This window comes from Lates calcarifer, linkage group LG18, assembly GCF_001640805.2.
Source record: "Lates calcarifer isolate ASB-BC8 linkage group LG18, TLL_Latcal_v3, whole genome shotgun sequence".
NCBI classification, from domain to species: domain Eukaryota; kingdom Metazoa; phylum Chordata; class Actinopteri; family Centropomidae; genus Lates; species Lates calcarifer.
The window spans coordinates 6437005-6460005 of record NC_066850.1 but is presented as its reverse complement, the minus strand read 5'-3'; the positions used below and the strand labels follow the sequence as shown (position 1 = coordinate 6460005).

At 41.9% G+C, this 23001-nt stretch overlaps 1 protein-coding gene across 4 annotated transcripts in view; it reads left to right on the top strand.

Annotated features, from left to right (window-relative positions):
- plxna4 (plexin A4) overlaps positions 1 to 23001 on the top strand; it is a 227585-nt gene that overhangs the window by 32946 nt on the left and 171638 nt on the right. For all 4 annotated transcript variants that reach the window (XM_018670976.1, XM_018670973.1, XM_018670971.1 and 1 more), the window contains one exon: positions 8705 to 8887. In XM_018670976.1, the coding sequence (XP_018526492.1) occupies positions 8705 to 8887 (183 nt within the window). The remainder of the gene's footprint in view (positions 1 to 8704; positions 8888 to 23001) is intronic.

The following is a 23001-nucleotide window of genomic DNA, read 5'->3' as shown; positions in this document are numbered from 1 at the left end:
ATTCATTGCTCACTGCCTATGCCACTCTTTTCTTCTTTTGCCTGTCCTTCACTTCATGTTCTTATAAAGTACTTGCCACCATAAAGTACTTGTATCTTCTCATACTATTATGGGTCTCCTCTATGTGTCTGCCCTTCTCTCTCCTATTTTCCATAAGCACAGGGTAAAGTACTGTCTCTCATCCCCCCAAACATCGAGAAAAATTACAAGGTCGCCTGTAAGTCCCTGACGGGCCACGGCCATCCCCTCATCCTTTCTGCTAATGATCATTAATTACATGTCATTAACTAACATGCCACGGGCTATTCTTCCACATTTGTCATGTGCTATCGACTTCACATTCTGAATTCACTCCAATTAATTAGATTATTCTACTCGGCCGCTGCTGTTTCTTTGAGTCTTTTCCTTGATCTCTCTCACAGTCCCCCCAACACACATGCTCATCCCTCGCTTGTTTCATCCTTCACTTAAAAGGAACTCCAATATGACATCCTCTGTCTCCCCCCATGCTCATTTTTCATATTATTGACTCTTTTCTTCAATTTTGTTCTGTATTTGACCAACCTTTGAACAGTGTTGTCTCCTGTACTGGCCATCTCCATCCCTCCTCCTCCTGATTGCCAAGCTTAATAAGCGGCGGGTTGCTGCTGCTGATGAGTCAGTCTGGGCCACATCCTCAGGAAGGGAAAGGCTAGTGGATTCATTAAGAACATCCAGACTCACCCCCCTCCTCCCCTCTCACTTCACCCCACTCAATCCACATATCCGCTATCCAGCTTGCTGGCTGGCTCGCTAATTAAATCTCCATACATGATACCACTTGCTAAAGGTCAGAATCCATCACAATATCATTATTCTGTGATTAAACAAGTCTCCTGCTTCCTTCACCATACTCTGCAGGCTGGCCACCGCCTGAAAACCCTGACTGATTTGGGTGCCTTCATTTCTTTCTACTGTTGTTTCTTGTCTTTTTGTTTTGCTCTTAAAAAGTCTTTTGAGTGCACCGTCTTTTCCAACTATCTAATTCTCTCACTCCCCAATAAGCAGGATTGTACCATATTTAAAAAGTAATGTGTCAAAATACCCTGAATTTCCAGTACAATTTACTGGAAATGCACTATAACTTTAAATGCAGTCCAATACAGAGGCTCCACAAAGCACATGTTCCTGAAGTTTACTGTAGTCATAGTTTTTTTGTGTCCTCTGATATGACCCATGGGAGTGCCTCCTGAAACTGCGCCTCCCACAGCGACAGGTCTGCTGGACCTTTGTCATCACAGGCATGATAATAAATAGCTTTTGAAGAACAAGATATTTTTCTTATGTAAAGGTTGTAATACAATCATGTAGGAATTACTCCTTTACAAGTAAAAGATCTTCATTCAAAATCTTACTAAAGTAAAAGCAGAAGTACTAGTTTTGAGGGAAATGGTCCCTGTAAATTTAATAATAATACAGTGGCATAAATCTGTCAAAAATCAAAAATAAGATGGTGATTCCTTGTAATCATTCCAGAAAGAAGTAATGAAATATTTGCTGCCAGTACACAGTGAAGCAGGAAATATGGGTTAGGAATTGAAAGCATCTTTCTCCTTATGACATTGAGTTCTTTTTACAGTTCCTAGTTTGATTTGTGAATTTATTTTTTTCCTCTATCCCTGCATCTTTTATACTCCAATCTTGACTCTGACATTCTCTTACCTTCTCTCTCCTGGCTCTGCTTTAGTGATGTCTCCGTTTCATTCCAAAATTGTCATGCTGTTTCGTTAGTTCCTGAATTGATTGTTTTCCCTAACCAATATTTATTATCTGTTGTAGCTGCTCAGCTAACGGTTGGCAGGTGCGAGCATCCGCAAACATGAATTTACAAAATATCACAGTCTTATCAAAGCCTGCCTCCTCACATTGAAACCCGCCAACAGAACACATAAATAAATCAACTATGTTTCAGGCACATCCTGAGAAGTGTGTATACAGTCTGGTATACCCATACACACTCCGATATACGCAAATTTGCTGCATTTTCCATCTTCATTTAATATGAATGTGCACTGATTCACACTATCATTCCCCTCTTTGCATTCTGTGAATGTACCAATGTTCCAGAATTGATGGCACATCTTTCCTTAGATGACCTCACTGTCATGCATTGAATCAGCCTCATGTGCATACTCACATATATATATATATATATATATATATATATATCACATACATATTCTTTCTTTCTTCAGTCCTAATCATTGTGACTAGTTTTTGAAACAGTCACCAGGGTACCATAGAAAGGGGAAGTTAAACTCTCTCTAAAGCTCTCTCTTTTTGGATGCCCTGCAGATGTGTTCAAGTGGCAAACAGAACTGAACCCTAGCAATCAGAAACCAATTCAAAATGACTCCTGCTCTTACCAAGAAGATGAACTGCACATTTGAACTTAGAAAGACCAACTAGTTTTTCAGTTTAGCCAATTTTCACAAGAGTAATATCTCTGTTGTGGAATGTGCCATGTATCTATGTCTCCTAAAATATGTTAATCTACAAGAAGCTACTTTTTGCACCCACATATATCCAATATGTGGGTGAGTCATCAATGTTAAAGCTGCATTGACTTATCCAGCATTATTTGCCTAATCTGGACACACACATTTCCTCCTAGAAATGCTTTACTGCTTATCAATATATTTATACATGTGCAGAAGCAATTGTGAGTTTGTAAGAATATTTGACCAGCAGGCGTTTTATGCTTAGGCCTCTCTCCTCCTTTGGTATTCTGTTTCTGCCTGAAACAGGCATCTCGAAGGAGAAGAGTCCTCAGATGGCTCAATTGAGTATAAGGTTGGACAGTTTCCAAAATAGACTGTTTTTGTGAGGAGGGAAATGGGAAAATCATCTGTGGAGACAGGACACAACAGCTAGGAGGTTGTGATGAGATGCTGTTAGGACCAAATAACAAAAGAAGAAACAACATAAAGAAGAGTGCAAACAAGGTTGGCAGAGTATTTTTAGTGAAGTAGGAGTGGAATTGTGCCTTGCGCATCTCACTCTGTGTGTGTGTGTGTGTGTGTGTGTGTGTGTGTGTGTGTGTGTGTGTGTGTGTGTGTGTTTGTTTTCTTCATAGTGTGTGATGGTGTGCTCTGTCACGCGTTGCTAGTGTGATGGAAGGCACCATGGATCACTAGTCAGACAGACTATGTTTTGGCACAGTAGCCACACACCAAACACACACACACACACACACACACACATTTTGGCACACTCTTACTCACAAGCACATGACCAAATAAAGGCTAGCTTCATTTAAACTTGCAGATTTGAAGATTTTAGAGGAATAAAAAAAAATATACCAAATGTGATTGTTCAGCTTTCTCTGAGTATAAGCAGATCACAGATAATGTTGCTGACATAGAGAAGTCTGTAGAACTGACCATAGCAAGATAATTACATAAAAAGCTATTAGAAAACCTGGTCTGATGAGTTAATCATAACAAGTAAAGTTTAAACACTGAATTGAAATAAACTAAGGAGGCAAGTTATTTGAGTACTTAAATTTAAATCACTGTTGAAACTTCCATCTGCCCAGTGTTTGCAGCAGCCTCACTGTGGCTACTGTAGCCATTGCTAACATTTGACTCAGAACCACTTTGACATGTTGTGCAGTGTTTATACACCACTAACTGGTTGAAGTTGTTACTCAGTGACAGCTAATCAATTGGATCATATAAATATAGTCAATGCTTTGTTTGCATAATCCTGATTATTCCAGGACTGCTGTAACTTCAGCTACAGTACAGCTACAGTTCATGCCACACAATGAGACTGACCAGCATCTAGACTTAGAAGAAGAATCATTTATTGGTTGAAAAATGGGTAATGGAGTCCTTTTTCTGTTATGGTTTAGGTCTCTCCTTTGTGGTCAAAGTCTTTGCCACTTTTTGCTAATTGTATGTGGACAAAACACATACTGCGTAAAGCAACATAAAACCAGTTTCATTGAATTTATCTTTTGCAGTGTACTAGACTAGACTATGACAATTCAATATTCAGCAAATGATTCCTTTTAAGGAGTAGAGCTTATGTATTTGAGATGCCTTCACATGATTGTGAACTAAATATTCTATTGTGTATCTTGATATATAGTTAAAGTAATCAAGACTATTTTAGCAGATGCTTTACTTCAAAGTGACTCACTGTTTCTGCAGGAGTCATACAGTCAATGTTTTAATATAGTGAAATTGAATGTTGATATTATATCTTAAAATGAACACTGCAAACCCTTTTAGTCGTGACATAATTCTTCAGTGCCGCCAATCATCCTGGCAGGTCAGTCATTTAGCACAGTAGGGCTAGAGGAAAATACTGGATGTCTAAGTGGCTAATTATACAAAGAGCAACCACTAGGATACATATTTTTTATTTTACTCCTCCAATCTTTTTTTTCCCTTAGAGAAGTTTTCTCATGTAATCATCAATAACTTTACAGTAAAAGAAGCTAATCTTAAACAACAAGTTTTGCATGAAGACTTTTATAATAAAAAACAAAGCGCACAATCAGCATACTAAAATGGACTTGGGAAGAAAGTCATTCAAACTGCCTCATGCAGTATAATAATTGCAATAAAAAGGAATAGCTAGAAATGCAAGAAACTGGACTCTTTGGAGCCTCCAACAGTTGAACAGCAGCATGAAGCGAAATGTGTCTGTGGTTTAATGTGTGTCATTAACTTTGTGAACTTGTAGCCAATGGAACGGGCCCTCACAACAGTGCAAGCCCAGATTAGGCCATACATCAGAGAGCGTTGGAGAGCGGATCTCTTTCAGTCCCCACTAATCGCATTGAGCAACTCTCTCTCTTACACGCGCGCCCACTGCCCCCTCTCTTTCTCTCCACTCTGTATCTGCTGATCCCTCTGCACAGTCCAGAAGAGAGCTCTCTTTGTGCTGGTGCTGGCAGGCAGACAGAAGCAGAGAGATGGATATGGCTGAGAGTGACCTGATTCTGCCTCACTGCCTGGCCTCAGTCCAAATACAGAGACTCTGCTCTCCTGTCCCTCTGTCTTTAGGGAGGAACCCTCTGTCTTTCTCCTCTGTTGCTACACTGTGGGACTCAGGCTGAAATGCCTACCAGGCCTTAGCAAGAAGTGAGTCTCAAGTTTGAGTGGTTAGTCAAGCTGCTCTTCTTTGCACACTTCCTCACTCACCTACATCTACAACTAATGGTACCTGCACCAGTAATAATTTGATTAAATGATATCTCTGCAGCACCCAGACATGGAGGAGTTTCAAAGCACTGAGCCTTATTCGCTGTTTTCCTTACTACTGATTCAATTTATTATTATTATTATTATTATTATTATTGGTGTTGTTATTATTATTGTTGTTATCATTGTTATTATCATTATTAAGAAAATGAAAATAAAGAGTCAGGATTGAACTTAAATTTGATGCACTGAATGTATTAGTATGATTAAATACCCAAATAATCTTATTTAAGAGGTGTGCAAGTGCAAGTGCAAGTTCTGAAAATCAACCTGGTGCTAGTATGAGACTTGAAAGCAGACCACTCTGCTCCCACTGCCCCTCCCTCTTTCTCATCTGTTATGCTACACCCAGCCCTGTATTATTAGCTGAGACACTGTCCTGAGCTAATGAGGAATCAGGAATTTGCTAGCCTCTGAGTTAGCCATTGTGACATCCTCTAGCAGCTAATACTAGCTTGAAGCCTCAGTGCAAGAGGAGAAGTGGACCACAGAAGAGTTCATGTATTGATGTAACTGTGTGCTGCTCCCCTGACTTTGGCCTCCTCAGTTTGGTTAGAAGGATGAGGCTCTCTCAAAACCTTTCGAGGACAGTATCTCTCACTGCTGCCAGGCTGTTTAATGTGTCAGGGTCACAGAAGCCTTTGAGAGCACCGCTCCACATTAAGATATGTTTTTGAACATATTTTAATGGAAGATTAAAGAACTTTAAGATGTGTGAGTGGTCGGCAACACTTAGAAATTTAACTTAAAAGACAGAGAGAAAGAGGATGAAAAATCATCCTCAAGGTCTACACATAGTCAGTCACACAGAAATGGTTGAGAGAAAAAGCAGTGAAAAACTGTAAGCCTCTGAGTTTTAAAATGCATTCAGAAGATAGGCTTAGAAAAAGAGAAAGGGGCAGAAAACATGATAGAAGCACTGACAGCATTGTTTTATTTGTCGACAGTGTCAAGGGCTACACTGATATTATTTGGTATTCTGACTAGAAGCGTCCTTGGCATCACAACTACAAATGCCATGTTTTGGTGGTGGTGTAATGAAAATGTGTCTGCTTTCTGAAAGGGCTGACAGACAGAAAGTATATTTCATTAGATTGCAGAATGCGGAACAGAGATGGCGGCTGTGATTGGCAACCAGCAGAAAAAAACAGCATGTGTCAGTGACAAGAGATGAAAACACACACATAGACTAATTTCCACACACATAAAAGATTCCTCCTCTCCGCATGCATCACCATGTACTTACGCAGTCACCAATGTGTGTGACAGAAACACATAATGTGAAGTGATTTTTTTTTTTAAATGACAAGAGCCACTCTTTTTTTATAAAAGTAATCAATCTTGGGAGAAGTGGTTGCACATTTATTATCTTTTGAGGAAGCATTCAATCATGGAGACCCCGAATACTACAAAGCACTCCGTATGGCTTCTGATAGACCCTGTTAACCTTTGAAACCTAGGAGAGTGAAGTTCCTTTATAACAGATGGCAACACAGAGAGGGTGTTTTTCTTACTGTCACAAAATCAAGGATTATATATGAATGCATAGATAAACAGCTTTACCTGTGACCAGAGAAAACATACAGGAAGTGGACATTAGTGGAGATCTGTGGTGGCTTGTTAGCATGTCAGAGAGGAAGAGGAATTGTCTTGATTATGAATCGTTGTCTAAGAAAGGAGGGGCAGGTTAGCATGAAGAGAAACACTGCAAACCAGAGTGATATTTCACAGTGATTTTATGGAGTGACCCTGATTCTCATCTGAGCACCATCAGTCTAGCAGTGAGCCACCACACGACTTGTAGGACAGAGAGTGCATTCTTGACAGCAGCTCATTCTGAAAAGGTCAGGGGAGGGAGAGAGGGGTGGGTAAGCAGAGGGTAGAGAAATCAGGGGAAATATTGTCCACTTAAATATGTTTTTGTTGTGCACCAGTATTCACCTTTATTTCACAGTCTTTGGTGTCACAACTTTGCATTGTTTTATCATCTCTCCCTAATCCATATATTGTTATTCCTCTTCGTCCTCATATCACCCCCGTCTAACCATATGACATGATCTTGACCCAAATTCAGGTCATCTCTATCGATCATTCATACCACTTCATACAAGCCCATGTTATATAGCCTCAAGCTCATTGTGGCCTAGACCAGCCATGTTCCATTTGTCTAATGAAAGCAGACCCCATATATGCTCTGTGGCTTTGTCTGAGGCTTCTGATGATGATGGCGTTTAGTGAAAGGTGGTGAGGCTTCCAGGAAGACAAACGGAAAATAAGGCAAAGTCAAAAGTGCATTACAAAGCATTTCAAAGGCTTCATTTCAAACATTCAGCATTCAAATCAGTCCAGCTTTTCATCAAGCCATTACACTAGTAGTGGTTTTCATACACACCCACTATATCATCTAGCTACTGATGTTTTCTGTGCATTTTGAAAAAATAATGTCACCTGCCAGGACATTTTTTTTCCTCACAGCAACCCACTGCATTGCTAAGCGATTAATCAAGCAACACCCGCTTCAGTCCTAAACCCAGTGTTTCATATCCATTCATACACACAGAATAATGACCAATCCCCAGCACCATTATTCTCTTATCAAAACCCATAAGTCATTCTGCCCACAGTGTCTGGTGTGAATATCCCCCTGGCAGGATAAAACACATGCATGCAAAACAGAAATTGTAGAGAGGTAGAGAACATGTAACACACCCATCTGTATATAATCACAAAATCACAGCAGTGTGTCCTCATCAAAAGCATAACAGATGAACCCCCATCAAGAATTCTATTTCTCCTGATTCTAAGTCTGTTCTTTTTTAATACTTATATATTTAGATGCATAGTGGTGATTTGCCTCAGAGCTGTGTGACTGACTTTTTTATTCACTCAGTTCACTTTAAATCATTTCATGGTGAATATCTTGCGGCACTGGCATTTCTGCAGTTGCTGTTGCATTGGGTGGACGATGGGGAATTGTGCCTGACAGAGCAGCCTCTGGCGCTATTACAGAGCTAGTGCCTGACTGCAGTCTTCTTCCATCTTCATCTCTCTTACTTGTTTCCACATTTTTTTGCGTGCAGACCTGCAGACGTCCACATGCATACAAATGCTCACACATCCTCTCACTCACATACAAAATGTTTCTCCTTTGTTCTCCCCCATATTTATCCCTTGTGGAAATACACTCACACTCAGACACAAGGTATTGATTGCTATTTTTATTAATCCTGAGCTCATGAGTCAGTTGTAGTTGTATCTTGAAAAGCATGCTCTGCACTGTGGGACACCCCCAGCCTTTCTCCCTGTCTGGCATACAGCTCTTTTCAGAAATTGACATGAGAACTCATTAAGTGCCCATGTGGTGCCTTTAACCTTCAACTTGAATTTGTAAACCTAATATTCATGAGTAAAACTGAACTAATCCCTTTTCTTCTTCCTCTGCACTGCAGCTCTTGACCATTGATGACGACTTTTGCGGCCTCGACATGAATGCGCCATTGGGTGTGTCGGAGATGGTGCGCGGCAAGCCTGTGTTCTCCGACGCTGTTGACAAAATGACCTCCGTCATCGCTTACGTCTACAAGAACCACTCGCTCGTCTTCGTGGGCACAAAAAGCGGCCGAGTCAAGAAGGTAAGGAGGAGGAATATAGGATGAAGGGTAGCAGAGATTTGGTTTCTCTCTGTAGGAATGTGGAGTAAGAGCTGGGAATTAGGGACTGCTGGATTGGAGGAAGGATAGTAGTAGTAAGGCAGATTGACTTTCAGGCAAATCAGCTGAGTCGGCTGTATTTGTTAGAGGAAGAGGTGTATGTGTGCATGAAAGAGAGGGAGAGTGAAAGGAGGAAGTGTGTGTTTTCACCGTAGAAAGAATTTGTGTGTGTGTGTGTGTGTGCGTGTGTGTGTGTGTGTTTTGAGGAAGGGGGATCAGGAGAGCCCCTGAGGGGGTTTTATTCCTAGAGCCAAACCTATCTGGTATCTCTCAACATCCTCCTCATCCACTGCACCATATATCACACATACACTCCTATACACCCAGGATCAGGAGTATCCGCTGTACTTTTCCTTCACTTTGGACTTGAATAAAATCCAGAGCCCTGGGGGCAGATTGTAGCACACATCAGCATGTTGCAGAACTTGCTAGACAGCACAGATCAGCATGTTGCAGAATCGATTAGACAAAGTTTCTTATCTGTTTCTTGAGGCAAATTGAGGGATCCAAATGGATGAAATACATCATTCATTAATTGATTTATGTTGTCAAGAAAGGTTGACATCTATCCACTCCCAACGCCAAAAGAAAGGATCTAATGCTAGATTCTCCCCATGGTTGTAAGATGCACAAGTTGATATACCATTTAGAAATTAATCAATATAAAATGAGCATTATAACCAATGTAATATGTGTGTGTGTGTGTGCATGAAATGCATAAAAAATCATATGACAGTATGGTTAAGCAATGGTAAGATTGCAACATGACTGAAAAGTACCAGAGAGCTTGTCCGGTCGTAGAAAAAGGCAAGTTGGTAACACACTGTAAGGTTGGTATGAGAGGTTGAAAATCATTATTTGTGATTTAAACAGTTAATTGTCATTCAAAGTGCAAAAGTTAAAGAATAACTGTACCAATGATATTACTCAAAGTGATGATTAATTGTATCAATGGTAACTAAGAATGAAAATGCTTGAAAGAAGCGGTATGTAGTATGGGTGCAGTCACTATTGGTAGAGATTTGAAGCCAAGAAGGATTGCAACATAACGGTCAGTGCCGGACCGGAGGGATTGCAACACAGCATTGCCGGAGCTAGCATTGTCGTAAATCATTTGGTAAAGGAAGTCAGATCACATACTGTGAGGCTGTGAGTTGCATTTGCTTGACATTTTTCTTTACTAAGTTTGTGTACTCAACTAGATCATCATCACAGTATTAGTCATTATCCGAAACAAAACTGGGCTATGCAGGCTTGGAAGCTCATGCAGAATTGTGTTAGCTGTAGCATTTTTGAACATCTCTGACCACAGCTGTCTCTCCCTTGAAAAACATGTCACACTCTATGTGACAGCAAAGCCCTTGGCTAAACAAGATTTGTCCCCTCACAGTTAAACAGCACTGGATAAGCTGGGTTTTTGGCTTGTTGTGGCTTCCACCTTTAGACTTCCCTCATGCCCCTGTGCCCTGCCCCATGTGGCAGCCCTTTTCTGGGCTAATGGGATGATGCACTGCTACTAGGTGTGATAGAAGGATGGTAGCTCCTGTGCATTTACCCTCCCTTTCCCACACTCACACACACATATATCACAGGGCCATGACTGAGACTAATTCTGGGGCGGCTAGACCAGTGAGCCTCACAGGCTCGGGGAAAACAGCATTACACAGACAGGAGGAAAGAGAGAAGGAGGGAGTGACTGCAGGAAGCAGAGGAGAGTTGAGCTGAAAGGGAAAGATTACACCGAGATGGAATATATTCCTGAAATCCCTGTCTTAAAGGGAGATATTTTTACAGAGTTATGTGTGGACAGATGAAGGGACACAGATGAAAGACAGAGTGGAGAAAAGTTAAACAAAGATGTGATGGAGAACAGAACAAGCAACTAGTGTCGACAGTTATTTTCCCACCAATACACAGGCAGGGTTTTTACATTGTTTGTTTTTGTTGATTACTGGCCCCTGCCTGTGCTTGTTGTTGCTGTTTTTATTCCACACAGGAACAGAGTGGTTGAAGCAGCAGTTTTCCATGTTGTAAGACAATAACCAACACGTAGGCAGATGTTTCAAACAGGGGAAATATGCAGTCATATTTAATGCCTGCTCATCTGTGGTGATGGGAGCGAGTTAGGAAGGAGAAATTTAGTGGCTTTGAGTGCTAAAAGTATTACAAGCTGTTTTCTGAATATTGTTTTTGCTTCAGGATGTGAGAAACAAATTCTGTTCCTGGTTATCTTTATGCTTTTCCCTCTAATTTCCCTTGGCCGCTCTCCAGACATCCCTCTCAAACCCACATATTGGCACTTGAGAAAATCGCGTCTGCAGGATTTTGGCATTGTTCTCATTCAAACTCGACATGAATGAAGATCAGATTGTGCACATATAGTATATTCATGCAAAGAGAGGCCGCACTCATGTACCATCTTTGACAAAAGGTGATCAATATCCTGTGTCAACACAGGCGTACACACTTGCATGGAACCCCATTACAGCACCATCCTCCCCTCCCATGTACATACTTCCCCTCCCCTGTCGTTAACTGTATACCATTAGATGACATCACAGGCAATAAAAGAGAACAACAAGACAATAAAAGGTCTGAGCTTCAGTCCACCTCCTTCATCAGTGACTTTATAACCCCTCAGCTAATGGATGTTGATTTATACACACTCCTCCACCTTACTTGTTCCATCCCCCAACTCCCTCCTCCTCCTTTCTCTCAGATCTACTCTCACACACTCTCTTTCACCCTCAGCTTTTTTCAGTGTTATTTATGATCCTGTGAGTAACACACCATCCTGAATAAATATAAGCATTACGGTAAAAGAGAACGGATGGATTTTAATGCATTGGTGTTTGGGTGAGCTAAATGTTAGTGTTTACAGGCTCGCTTTTATGACATCATGAAGTTGAGCTGGGCAGAAAGCTGAGTGAATTAAATTCAATTTGCTTGTGAAATAGTTTTATGTAATGGGGGTTAGAGTAAAATTTCGCTAGTATAACGTGAGGCCTGTGGGTCAGAATACAGACATGGCTGTATACTGATGAGGACCGTCACTGACATAATGTATTCTCTAACTCTTAAACCTATCCTTAACTAACACAACTGTATACTTAACCCCAACCCTTACCTTAGCTTCAACCTAAACTGGAGATTAGTTGGAGATGTATAATAGTATTTGAAATGGCAGGAGAGGAAGACTTGGGTGATTAGGCCCCATTATTTTTAAGTGCCTTCATGTAATGTTGGCCCATTAAGACAGGAGGTAGGACAAGTTTCCCTGTAGTCTAGACAATAGTGGTGCTGGTGGAGTGATTCTCCTTGAAAAATCTGGAGGTCATTGTGATTGGCGGGATGTATTGGGTTGTGTAGTTGTTTTGAAAGACGATTGAGAGTGCATGGGAAAGCAGAAGTGACAGAGTCAGGAAAGTAAGACCGGATCAGGAAAATCCAGCCTTACTTTCCACCAGTATCCTCCAATAGAAGAATAAAGGCAAACTATGAGAGAGAAGGTCTTTTATATTGAATGTTCACCAATGCTTGATATTAACCTTAACCTCAAAAGCAAGTCTCAGTTCTTTGAAGTATGAACCAGCCAAAATTTTCCACTTTGCTGTCATGGTCTACCAATTTAAGTTTTGTCCTCACAAAGTACAATACTACATGCACTGACTGAAACACATACACAGACACAAACCAACCACTACCTCAAATGTCTCTGGTGCTGAGTGGCTGTGTTGTGTAAAGACCATATTGACACAGTCTAAGCTGAGCTTCGTAACACTCTCCTGTCAGCAGAAAACAGGCAGTGCTGTCAAATCAGTAGAATTCAGCACATGCTCACAGCTACAGCTATGTTTGGCCTTTCCTTTCTCACACAGGGCTTAAGACCCTCACATCAGAAGGGGCTTTATATGGTCTGTACACCTCCATGCCTTTTGCTAAGTCCTTCTATTTTCTATTTCCAGGAGTGAGTCCTGGTTCTAATGAATCGATAGAATCTCTCTCCTTCTATACTCTTCACCACACTTCCACCCCCCCTTATTTCTTTGCTTCCCCTGGTGTCCTCTACCTCTGTTTGCCCTCTCCTCATAATTTCCCTCTTCCTTTCCCCTTCATGTCTCTCCCTCCCTTGGTCTGTCTGTCTATGGCTGACTGGAGTTGCTGTGAGAGCTCTTTGATGGCTACCTCCTGCCATTGGAAGTGAATGGACCATATGGCTTCTGTCAGCTTGTCTGTTGGTCAGTTTGTGTGCGTTGGTCTGTGGCTTAAGGAGGAGATGGAGATGTGATGGAGATAAAAGGCTGTGGTGGGGTAAGGTTTAAACCCATTTACTCCAGGTCAGTGCACAGCAGTAGGTCAAGGGGAAAGCCGTAACCCCCTGCAGGCTTTGGTTTAGTTTATGGTCATCTGGTTGTGCTACACATTAGCATGAGAGATACACATTTGCGTGGGCACATACATGATACTCACTGCACACGATTGCGTGTTTTGAGATAAACACACATGCATGCGTCAGTGAACACTCACGCCAGCCCACGTACGCACTGCTGGACAAAGGCTGGCCAGGTAACTCCATGGGGCCATGGAAGGAGAGGTGAACTAGGGGATGAGAGGGTGGTGTGGAGGGAAAAAGTGGAGAGAAAAGGGAGAGAAGAGATGAGATTGAGGGCCACCTGCCGAGGTGCTAATGCATCTCCCCTCTGTCCGTCCCGATGGGGGACCATTGGCGCTCAATACAATGAGCAGCTAACCTTGAACTTGACATCGACAGAGGAACAAAAATGAGCAAGGCATGGCATGCAAAGGTAGTGAGGTTGAAGAAGCTGAGAGTAAATGTGTGTGTGTTTTTTCTTTGCCCTAGATATTTTACCAGTATATACATAGCACTGCCAAAGGTAGAGTCTGAAAAAGCAGACACGTGTACGCTTCTTGGAGTTATGGCACAGAGGGGGAAAAAGAAAGGGGGGAAAAAAACATGTTTTCCACAGAGCATTTTTTAGCATTTGGCCAAAGGCAAAGAGCAGGGTGTTGGGTTGTGACAATTCACCCACCTCTTAACCACTGCCGCCACTATTTAATCCGTCCCAGCCAGACAGAGAAGAGGCGTGTAGAAGCTAACACACAGGCAGAAAAACTAATAAAATGGAGAGAAAAAGGAAAGCAGGAAGAATTTGCATGGCAAGGAAAAGACAGAGAGTGAGACAGAGAGGTGAATGAATGGTAGATGGCAAAGCTAGAATTTACTGAGGAAGATGAGAAAATCTTGCAGGAGTAGTATAGAGACAGAGAGGGAGACCTGTCATTTAAGGTTGTCAGGGGAGATGGCATGAGCGAGAAACAGGCCAATTCCAACGCTCAATGGTTAATGTTTGTTGTTTGGAAGGGAAAGGTCAAACTCTCACTTTTGACTCAACCTGTCAGTTTCTCTGTTTCATACTATATGATATGGCCCACTCTCTCTTGACTGTCTCATTACCCCCATCTCTAGCCACAGTAATCTTTTTTCCTCACACTACCTGTCTGCTGCTCAGCTCATCACAAACATGCCATTTATCTTTCATTTAATTTTTCCACTCTGCTATGTGACTCTTGGCTTAACTCACTCTCCCATGCCTTCTGTCCACATATAACAGAAATCTTCAAAATGCTCAACTCTTAAGGTCATTAAAAGCCAGTGTTAAATATTTGTTGTTTCAAGTCTTTACCAACTGTCTCAGTCAAATGTTGACATTCTCTTCTGTATCACCTTGCTGTGAGGATATGTGAGGATACTGGTTCCTACTAGTTCCTCAAAGACTTTGTAGTGTAAAGAGCACTCACTGAAAAATTCCTCTGGATTTATGAGTTTGCTCAGCAACATCTTAAACTATCTTACAGTCTCATCAGGAAACAATAGTTAAGCCACAGTGATCGAAATATATGTCCAGTTATTTGCTTTTGAACTTATTACAATCACAATTAATGTTGCCTTTCTATGTCACCCCCTGTCTAATAAATGAAGGGGGTTGTCCTTCTAACTGGCTTCTCTGTCAGCACAACAGATTATAGATGGATAAATTTACGTGTGTGTGGGTGTGAGAGCTTTTACTTGAGATATTTATTGCTCTGGACCAATCCCATATGTTGGTGGGTTGATTGTGTCCTTGTTTTGCATGTGTGTGTGTGCTTGTGTCTGTATGATGGGTTGGTTAGCCCCAGATGCAGATTATTGAAATGGGCTGAGCTGAGCCGTGGTCAGTGGAGCAGAGGATTAACTGCTTAGAGCTAATGATGAAATATGCTTTAGGACAGACAGGCATGGTGTACATGTGTGCTGTGTGTGTGTGTGTGTGTGTGGGTGGGTGTGGACAGTGGTTTATGATTTAGAACACAATGATCTGCACAGGTGCACATACTCACACACGCTGCAACTATCACCCTGGCCAGTTGCCAGTAATCCATTCATTCAGACCAGTGGTCTAAACTGCTACTGTATTCAACCAGTACTCCTAGAATGTCAATGTTCCCATACTATTAAGTATTCCTCGGCAGTCTTCCTAGTTGCCTTGGCACTGTGTGTGTGTGTTGTTGCTCCCACACCAGCTAGTGCAGCATGCTCAGTCGTGAGTTGCCATGGTAGCACAGCCTGTTCCATGTGCATAGGATAGAATGTATAGATGGCATCAACAGAGGGAAGACACACACACAAGAGTACATTGCACTGTATAAGCTCTCAGTGCTGCACACTCAGTGTAGACTTTATGCTGAGACAATTGACTGAGTGCACATTAGAATGAGCTTCTCTGTTGATAGTGGGCCGTTATTCCATGACAGGTGCTGTCCACCTCACAGCTCTAAGGCTGATTGAACACACAATATTAGTGCGCTGGTGTTTTTGTCTCGCTGTATTAACTGCTGTCTGTTAGCCAGCTTTGGTCTGCTATTTGTTGTAGAGATAGAAAGGCATGTCACCTTATGCTTCTCTCTTTTTTTTTGTTGTCTCTCCATACATCCTCTTTTGGTAATTGCTTGATGCACAATGTTTTCTTAGGCCTCCCTCCAAATTTCAGTTCCTTCCCTAGATTCAGGTGGTTTGTGGATAGCCTGTGTGTGTGTGTTTTGTCCATGAATCTCTGGGTGTGTATATATTAGTTATTTTCTGTGCAGGAAATCACAGGAGTTAATGAGAAGTGAAGTCCAGTAATGGCCTGGGAAGAGAATCAGAAGGTACTGCTCAGAATCCCCTCAATACTTGCTGCGCCTGCTGCCAACACAAAAAACCTCATCCAGTAGCCAGGCGGTCTGATTGGGCAGCAGAGCCCATGTTGTATTCATTTAGGAAGCCTTGTTGTTCACTTATGGAAGGATATGGAATAGAGTTGGAAGGAGAAAGGTAAGGAGGAATGGAAGATGGGGCGGAGAACAAGAGAAATGTGTGGAAACTGGCCATAGTTTTGTGGGGGTTGGAGGATGAAGACAAGGAGGCAATGAAGAGAGAACTGGTTAGATGGATGGATGTATGATGGAGAAACAGAATAGACAGATGGAGAGATGCTTGGAGGGGTATATTGTTGGTAGATTAAATGTGCAACACATGGTGAGGGTGAGAGAAAAAAGTAGAGATGGATAGATGCAGAGATAAACTGAGGGCTACATTATCAAAGAGGGAAAAACAGAAAGGTAGAGGGACATGGAAACAGACTGAGGTGGAAGAGTGAAGGGCCACCAGGGAGTGATAGAACATGTCATCCAGACCATTATGGAATTCACCTGGGCTTCCACACGTGTACACACACACACACACACGCACACACACGCACACACACATCTCAACTTTTCCATTTGGCCATTCAGCGAGACAGTGTTTAGTTGATGAAAGATATGAGGGAAGAGGAAGAAAGCAATCTCTCCTCTGATTTAGACAGATTATCACATGGTGCTCAGGTTAGCAAAGAGCAGCCAGTGTACACTCTGCCTTCTTGATTCACCAGATACACAAAGTGCCCCGATACGGTGGATGACATTGCCTGATGTGTTCAGCATGTTCACGTGTGTGCGGACTTGGCCGTATGCAAAAATAGCTGTTCACCTCAAGCGTGTCAGGTGTATTTATAGATGCCATTGCTGTAGCTTGGCCTTATCCTTCCTTTCCAGAGCTCCTTTATAATTGATGAGCTGCCAGGGGCTGAGCAGGGCAATAGCACACACACACACACACACACACACACAACCAACCTTGGTAACAAGCTGCTTCACTGCAGGTCGACACCATGTTTGCACATACATGCACGCACAGTCAGAACCACCTGAGTGCTTTAAGCTCATGTATTGCTGCAGCTTGTTGCAAAGGTGAGCCTCCAGCAATGAATCATGGTCCATGTAGTGTTCTTGCCTAAATGCTGTTTATATTGCTGTGACTTGCTGATTAGCTGCAACAGCTCTTAGAGTGAAATTAAACTACCTCGGAATGTCAACTTGATGTTACGCTGCTGGATATTTTTAATGTTTTTCTAACCTTCCTCTGAAATTTAATTAGTATTCAGACACAAGGCTTGCAGAAATCTTTTTTTTTTATTTACACTGATCTTCTCTGAAATGGGAAGCAGGAAGAGAGTGGGTGAACAGCAACAGAAAAGAGAGCAGAGAGACTGAAAGAGTGGAGAGGGCAAAATTGGCAAGCAAGAATGATGGGTGAAAGCTACAGAGATGGAGAGAATGTCGAGAAAGGGTAAAGGGAGACAGTCTGATGGGAGGAGAGGGTGAGAGTGGTGAAATAGAGTTTGATGTTCATTTCACTCTCGTGAGTCTGCACCTATTGAGAAGAGTACCAGTATGTGGCAGCCTATTGAGCTGTGAGTGATTTGAGTGGCTGTTCTCTGCAGTGTGTATGTGGAGTTGAAAGGCTTGAGCCAGCAGAGAAGTTGGTGAGAGAAAATGACTAACTTCAGTCTGATCTTTCTGTTTCCTGGCAGTTTGAACTGTAGTTGACTCTGATCTGTTGCTGGCTCAGGGTTAAGACAAGGTTGGCTGCTGAGAAAGATGAGTCAAGGTCTAGGGACATAAACAAATCAAAGAGCTGACAAGGAATCTGGAATCTGTGCTTTGATCTCAAGTATAATTTGCCAGTCATTTTTTTTTTTAAATATCTTTTCAGTAGATGGTTCATCTAGTGCTAGACATCTAGACCTTGGGAAAGAACAGTATTTTATCAGCTCAGATGAATATATATAAGTATGCATGTGTTTATATAAATTTTCTCCTGTTTGGACTGAAAGACAAGAGCAATCCTGTCACCTTTTGATTGTTGAAATCTGCTGCATGGATATGACATGAACATAACATGAAAACCTTTGAGTCCTTATCCAGTCCAATATAATTGCCCATCTATGTTTTGTGAAGCTTATAGTGTTGAATTTTTCATGAAGCTGATTCAGTTTTGGCCAGTGCACACTGACAGTGCTTATAATCTGAGCAAATGCTTAGTGAGCATTGCCAGAGCAAAGTGAAAATTGTGAGCTGGCTTTGTGAAGTGAGGAGATGCTTACCGTAATTTCTGGACTATTGAGTGCACCTGACTATAAGCCACACCCACTAAATTTAAAAAGAAAAAAAAAAGTACATATACAGGCTGCACTTGTCTATAAGCCGCAGGTGTCTAAATGTTTTTGCGGCATGAAACTTGTTAGCCCGTAAAAATCTATAAATTAGCTGCATCATTGGTTAAGCCGCAAGTTTCAAAGCGTGTGAAAAAAGTAGCGGCTTATAGTCTGGAAATTACGATAATTTGTGGCTCATTTAGTGTTAAATATCTATATAGCCTTTTATCAGTGTCTCAGATTGTGGGGAATTAAGTCTCAGCTGTGTTAAAGTACCAGAGTTGAAGAAATGGCAAATTCAGAGAAGGTGATGGCAGGTGAATTACCAGGCTCAACAACTAACCTGCAGAAAATACTCCCTTCTTCCCCCATTCCCCTTCCTTTCTTTTTAACTTTGACCAATTCATTTGTTTTTCTCCTTCTTCTCTGTACTTTTCGGCATCTTTCTAGCTACACACCATCTTCCTCCTTCTCCCCTTCCTATGTTTTTCTTTATCTGTCATTCTGTCCTTCCTTCCTTCCCTCCTTCCCCTTCCCCCTTTTCTAATTAACATGTTGTTGTATGGCTGTCCACTGAGAAAAGCTGGCAGCTTGTGTGTGTTTACAAGCTGCTCATTGAGGGTGGCTTTGCCAGGCGGGCATGGGGCTTGTATCACAAAGTGAGTTAGACTTTGTCAGACTGTCTTCGGGTTACCAAGTCTCGACTAACACGGGTTTTTGTGGGTTCAGTTTAGAAGTGATTGAGCAAAGCCCCAGTTAAGCTCAAAGGTAGCAACCTAACCCACCACGTAGTTTAGACATAGCATAGACATGATGCCAACCCTAGCTGAACTCTTTCAGATGTTCATACTCATGCAGCAAATCTGCTTTTCTCTCCACCTTTCCTGTCAAGCTCACTCTTGAAGCCTAGATCTACTCCGCCAGTTAATTAGCATCACTATTAACATTCTTCAGCCATATCAAGTCTGTGTCAAGCCAGTAAATGGGAATGTAATTATGTCCATGCTTTCTCTCTCTTCTCTCTCTCTCTCTTCTACTGATGGATCATTGAATAGGTAACCACAGTGAAACACTCCAGACATAGCTGTCTCTCACACGCGTTCGCACACACTTACACATTTACATAGACTTTTACTCATGTCAAAGGTGTCTGGAACAGTTAAGAATCACCCTCTGTGGCTACTCTGTGGATGGATACTGAAGAAGCGCTTGAATTGGCATTAATTACTCTTGTGTAGCAGACTGTGAAGGCATGGGCTCTCCAACACTTAATTAACAATTCCTAAAGGTGATTTATTGTTAATGAAATGGTATAGAAAAAGTTTATGGTAGCTGCAAAACCAACAACATTACAGTGTATTAATTATCATTTCAATTTTGTACATGCGTTGGCATTTGCTTGTGTATGAGTACCAAATCATTGCATGGCAATTGTTAATTTGTGTTCCAGCAGTGGAAAATCAATACAGTGTCTAGCAACTAATCACACAGTGTGTTCCTGTATAGCTCAGTGGATGGATGGCCAGCAGTAACCCTGCCAGGGTGTAATTTCCCATCAGTGCCTCCCATACTGCAAATTTATATTGTTGCACCCAAGAAGAGCATTTTAAAGCATGCGATGGGTAGAAGCAGAAAAATACAGCATTTAGCTCCACCTTTCATCATTTCATTTCCTAGTCCTTACCAGCCATAACTAACTAAAACTACAATGATTAGGGTTAAGTGAAGATAAATGTTCTCTTCATTCCAGCGCTTTTTTATCAGCAGCAAAGTAATCCTTGTCAAGTATGTCTCCCTTTCTTTATCATTCCACCCTGCACAAACTTTTATCACTTTGTATATAATGGATTGTTGCAAAATCATTGTTAGATGACTACTACTTGCAGTGCCCATGTTTCTACAGTAACACTCATGCTCTGGATTCTTACAAGTTACAAATGCTTCTTTCTTTTATTCTTTTATTCGTTACATCTTTCTACCTTCTATCTCTCCATTCCTTTCTTTCTGACATCCCTCCTCTCTGCAAGTCTCTGTGATTTATGGTTGAGTCTGTGTAGCTATAGAGGACAAACCACTGCAGGTGAGCCCTCTGCCTCCCCTCCTTCCCTTGCAAGCTCCTTCCCTGCGTGTGTGTAGCCAATCATCGCATGCTATAGGTCTCTTGGGGTGACTAGTGCCCTCGCACACCTTTTCCTTTTCCTCTATCTCTCCCTTCTCTTTTTTCCTGCTTGTCTCTCTTTCTTATCCTCTCTGCAGAGAACAGTTTGCCTCACAACTGGGTCATCCTCTCTCCTCCCTGCAGTAAATGCAAACAGCCAGTCAGGGAGGTAAGGCTAAGCAAGGCTGCACTCTGTAGCTAGGCTCAGCTGAAGGGAGACTTCTGAGACTGAAGATGTAAGAGTGTACTGTCAAGGGGGTTGCTTTTTGTTTGCTCACAGTGGGTGTATTGAAACCTGTTGAGAAGGCATGTAGACTGAGTTGCCAAAGTATGTGTGAATAAGAGGCATATATGAATGAGATATTTATTTTCCATGTGTTTATTCGTGTGTGTTGGTGTATTCAGTCTCTGTTTGGAAGCTTCTGTTAACCACCACATGCATTAAGTCTCTCGCAAACATCAGCTGCATCTGCCAGCACCTGTTTGTTTATTTGTTTTCGTTTATTTGCACATTCTTATATTGCTCAGCTTTTCCTCCTACTCATCTCACAGACACACATGCGCACACACAAACACACCACCTAATGTAGCTGCAGTGGTGTCAGGGAGTTGCGATTTAGATAACTCTGACTCGCCCATTAAGCAGATGCCAGCGTAAACATCTTTAAAAGGGTCCCTGGGTCTGTCTGACTGACATCAAGACTTTGAAGTGTGCCTCAGGTTCCGAAGCTGCTTCATAGACACAATGACAGGAGAGCTGGAAAGTAAGAGAGACTGAGTAAATAAATGAGGTGGAAGGAGGGTGAGAGGAATGCTGGTATAGATATTAAAAAGATGGCAGAGGCACGTAGAAGGAGAAAGAGAAATTAACATCTGTAATCTTGCACACCTATCCTTACAGTCCTCTCGTTTCCTCTTACCTCCTCTCCTCGTCCTTTCTTTTCCCATCCTCAACACAGACCTTAATAAGTGGATTTTTATCTCTGCTACACCAGCGCTCCCAAAGGATTATGGGATTTTTTTTCCCCCCGCTGCACACACAGAATGGTAATTGCCAATCTGCAGTTAGAGACACTCCTTGTTTTTAAGGAATAGAGCAGAATGGGTGAAGAAACTCTTTAAAAATGTCAATTGTGGGTCTGTGTGTGCGGCCCTATATATTATCTTTGCAGCTATTCTGCCATCACACCTCTCTAATGGCTGTGTAGCTTTGCGCTCACACAAGGTCTCATCACTGTCAAGAATAAGACACATTATCAGTGGCCTGTGTCAGATAAACATGCAGCTTTCTCCTGTTTTCTCTCTCTCCTTTTTCTCTAAGTTTTGCCTTCTCACAGGATGGGATGAAAGGTGTGGTACAGTCATGGATAGTGTTTACAAAATTCTTAACACACACAGACATATATAGTTAAACACAAACTGAGACTCTTTCTGCTCTAACACCACCTACTTGACACTTGCTTCCTCTTCTGCCTGATGAGCATTATATAGCTGTTAATTGCGGTGTCACGAGTATGGTGCTGTGGAGTACAACCCTTCTTTTAACCCCATTCCTCCCAGCATCTTTCCTCATCATCTCCTGCCAATTAAAATATAGGGAGAGTGCCAGTTCAACACTTCATTAATTGTTTTTAGGCGAGCAATACCCCTCTGAGCCCAGAATCACTGGCACACACACATTCAAAACACACTTTGTGACACCTTTTGAGCAGTTAGACTCCTACACACCCCTCTTCTCTTTCCCTCTCTCTCTCCATCTTTCAGTAAGTGCCAGCTCTTTCCTGCTTGATATTCATCCCTGCTGTGAGACTGGACTTGTGGTTTGTGTGTGTTTGCATGTCTATTTGCAGAGTATGTAATTCTTATAACATTCATCACTATAAGAGAATGTATATAGAGTATTTGCAGAGACAACCAGTATGATGTGAAAGAAGTTGTCATATGAGTCAGGTAGGGGTTCTATAAGTTCAAGAGAAAGATGATCCCTTTTATATAGTACAGTACAACGCACTTTTGTGAGCAAAGGGATGAAAGACATTGGGAATACCATGCGTTCTATTGAAATATAGTCTGCTGGCATGACATCAGCCAGCGCAACCTTAGTCCAGTCACTGCTCACTGCTGTAATAGTCAAAGATGGATTTAGGTTAGCCATCACAGCAGCACTGCAGCCCCACAAACTAGAGCTTTGTATGCTCAGAGAGGTGTGAGTGTGTGCATGCATGTTTTAGTGTGTCCTTGTGTTGGTAGTACCTGCCTGAATCCTCTAAAAAGCCAGCACCATGGATATTTTTTTTTATCCC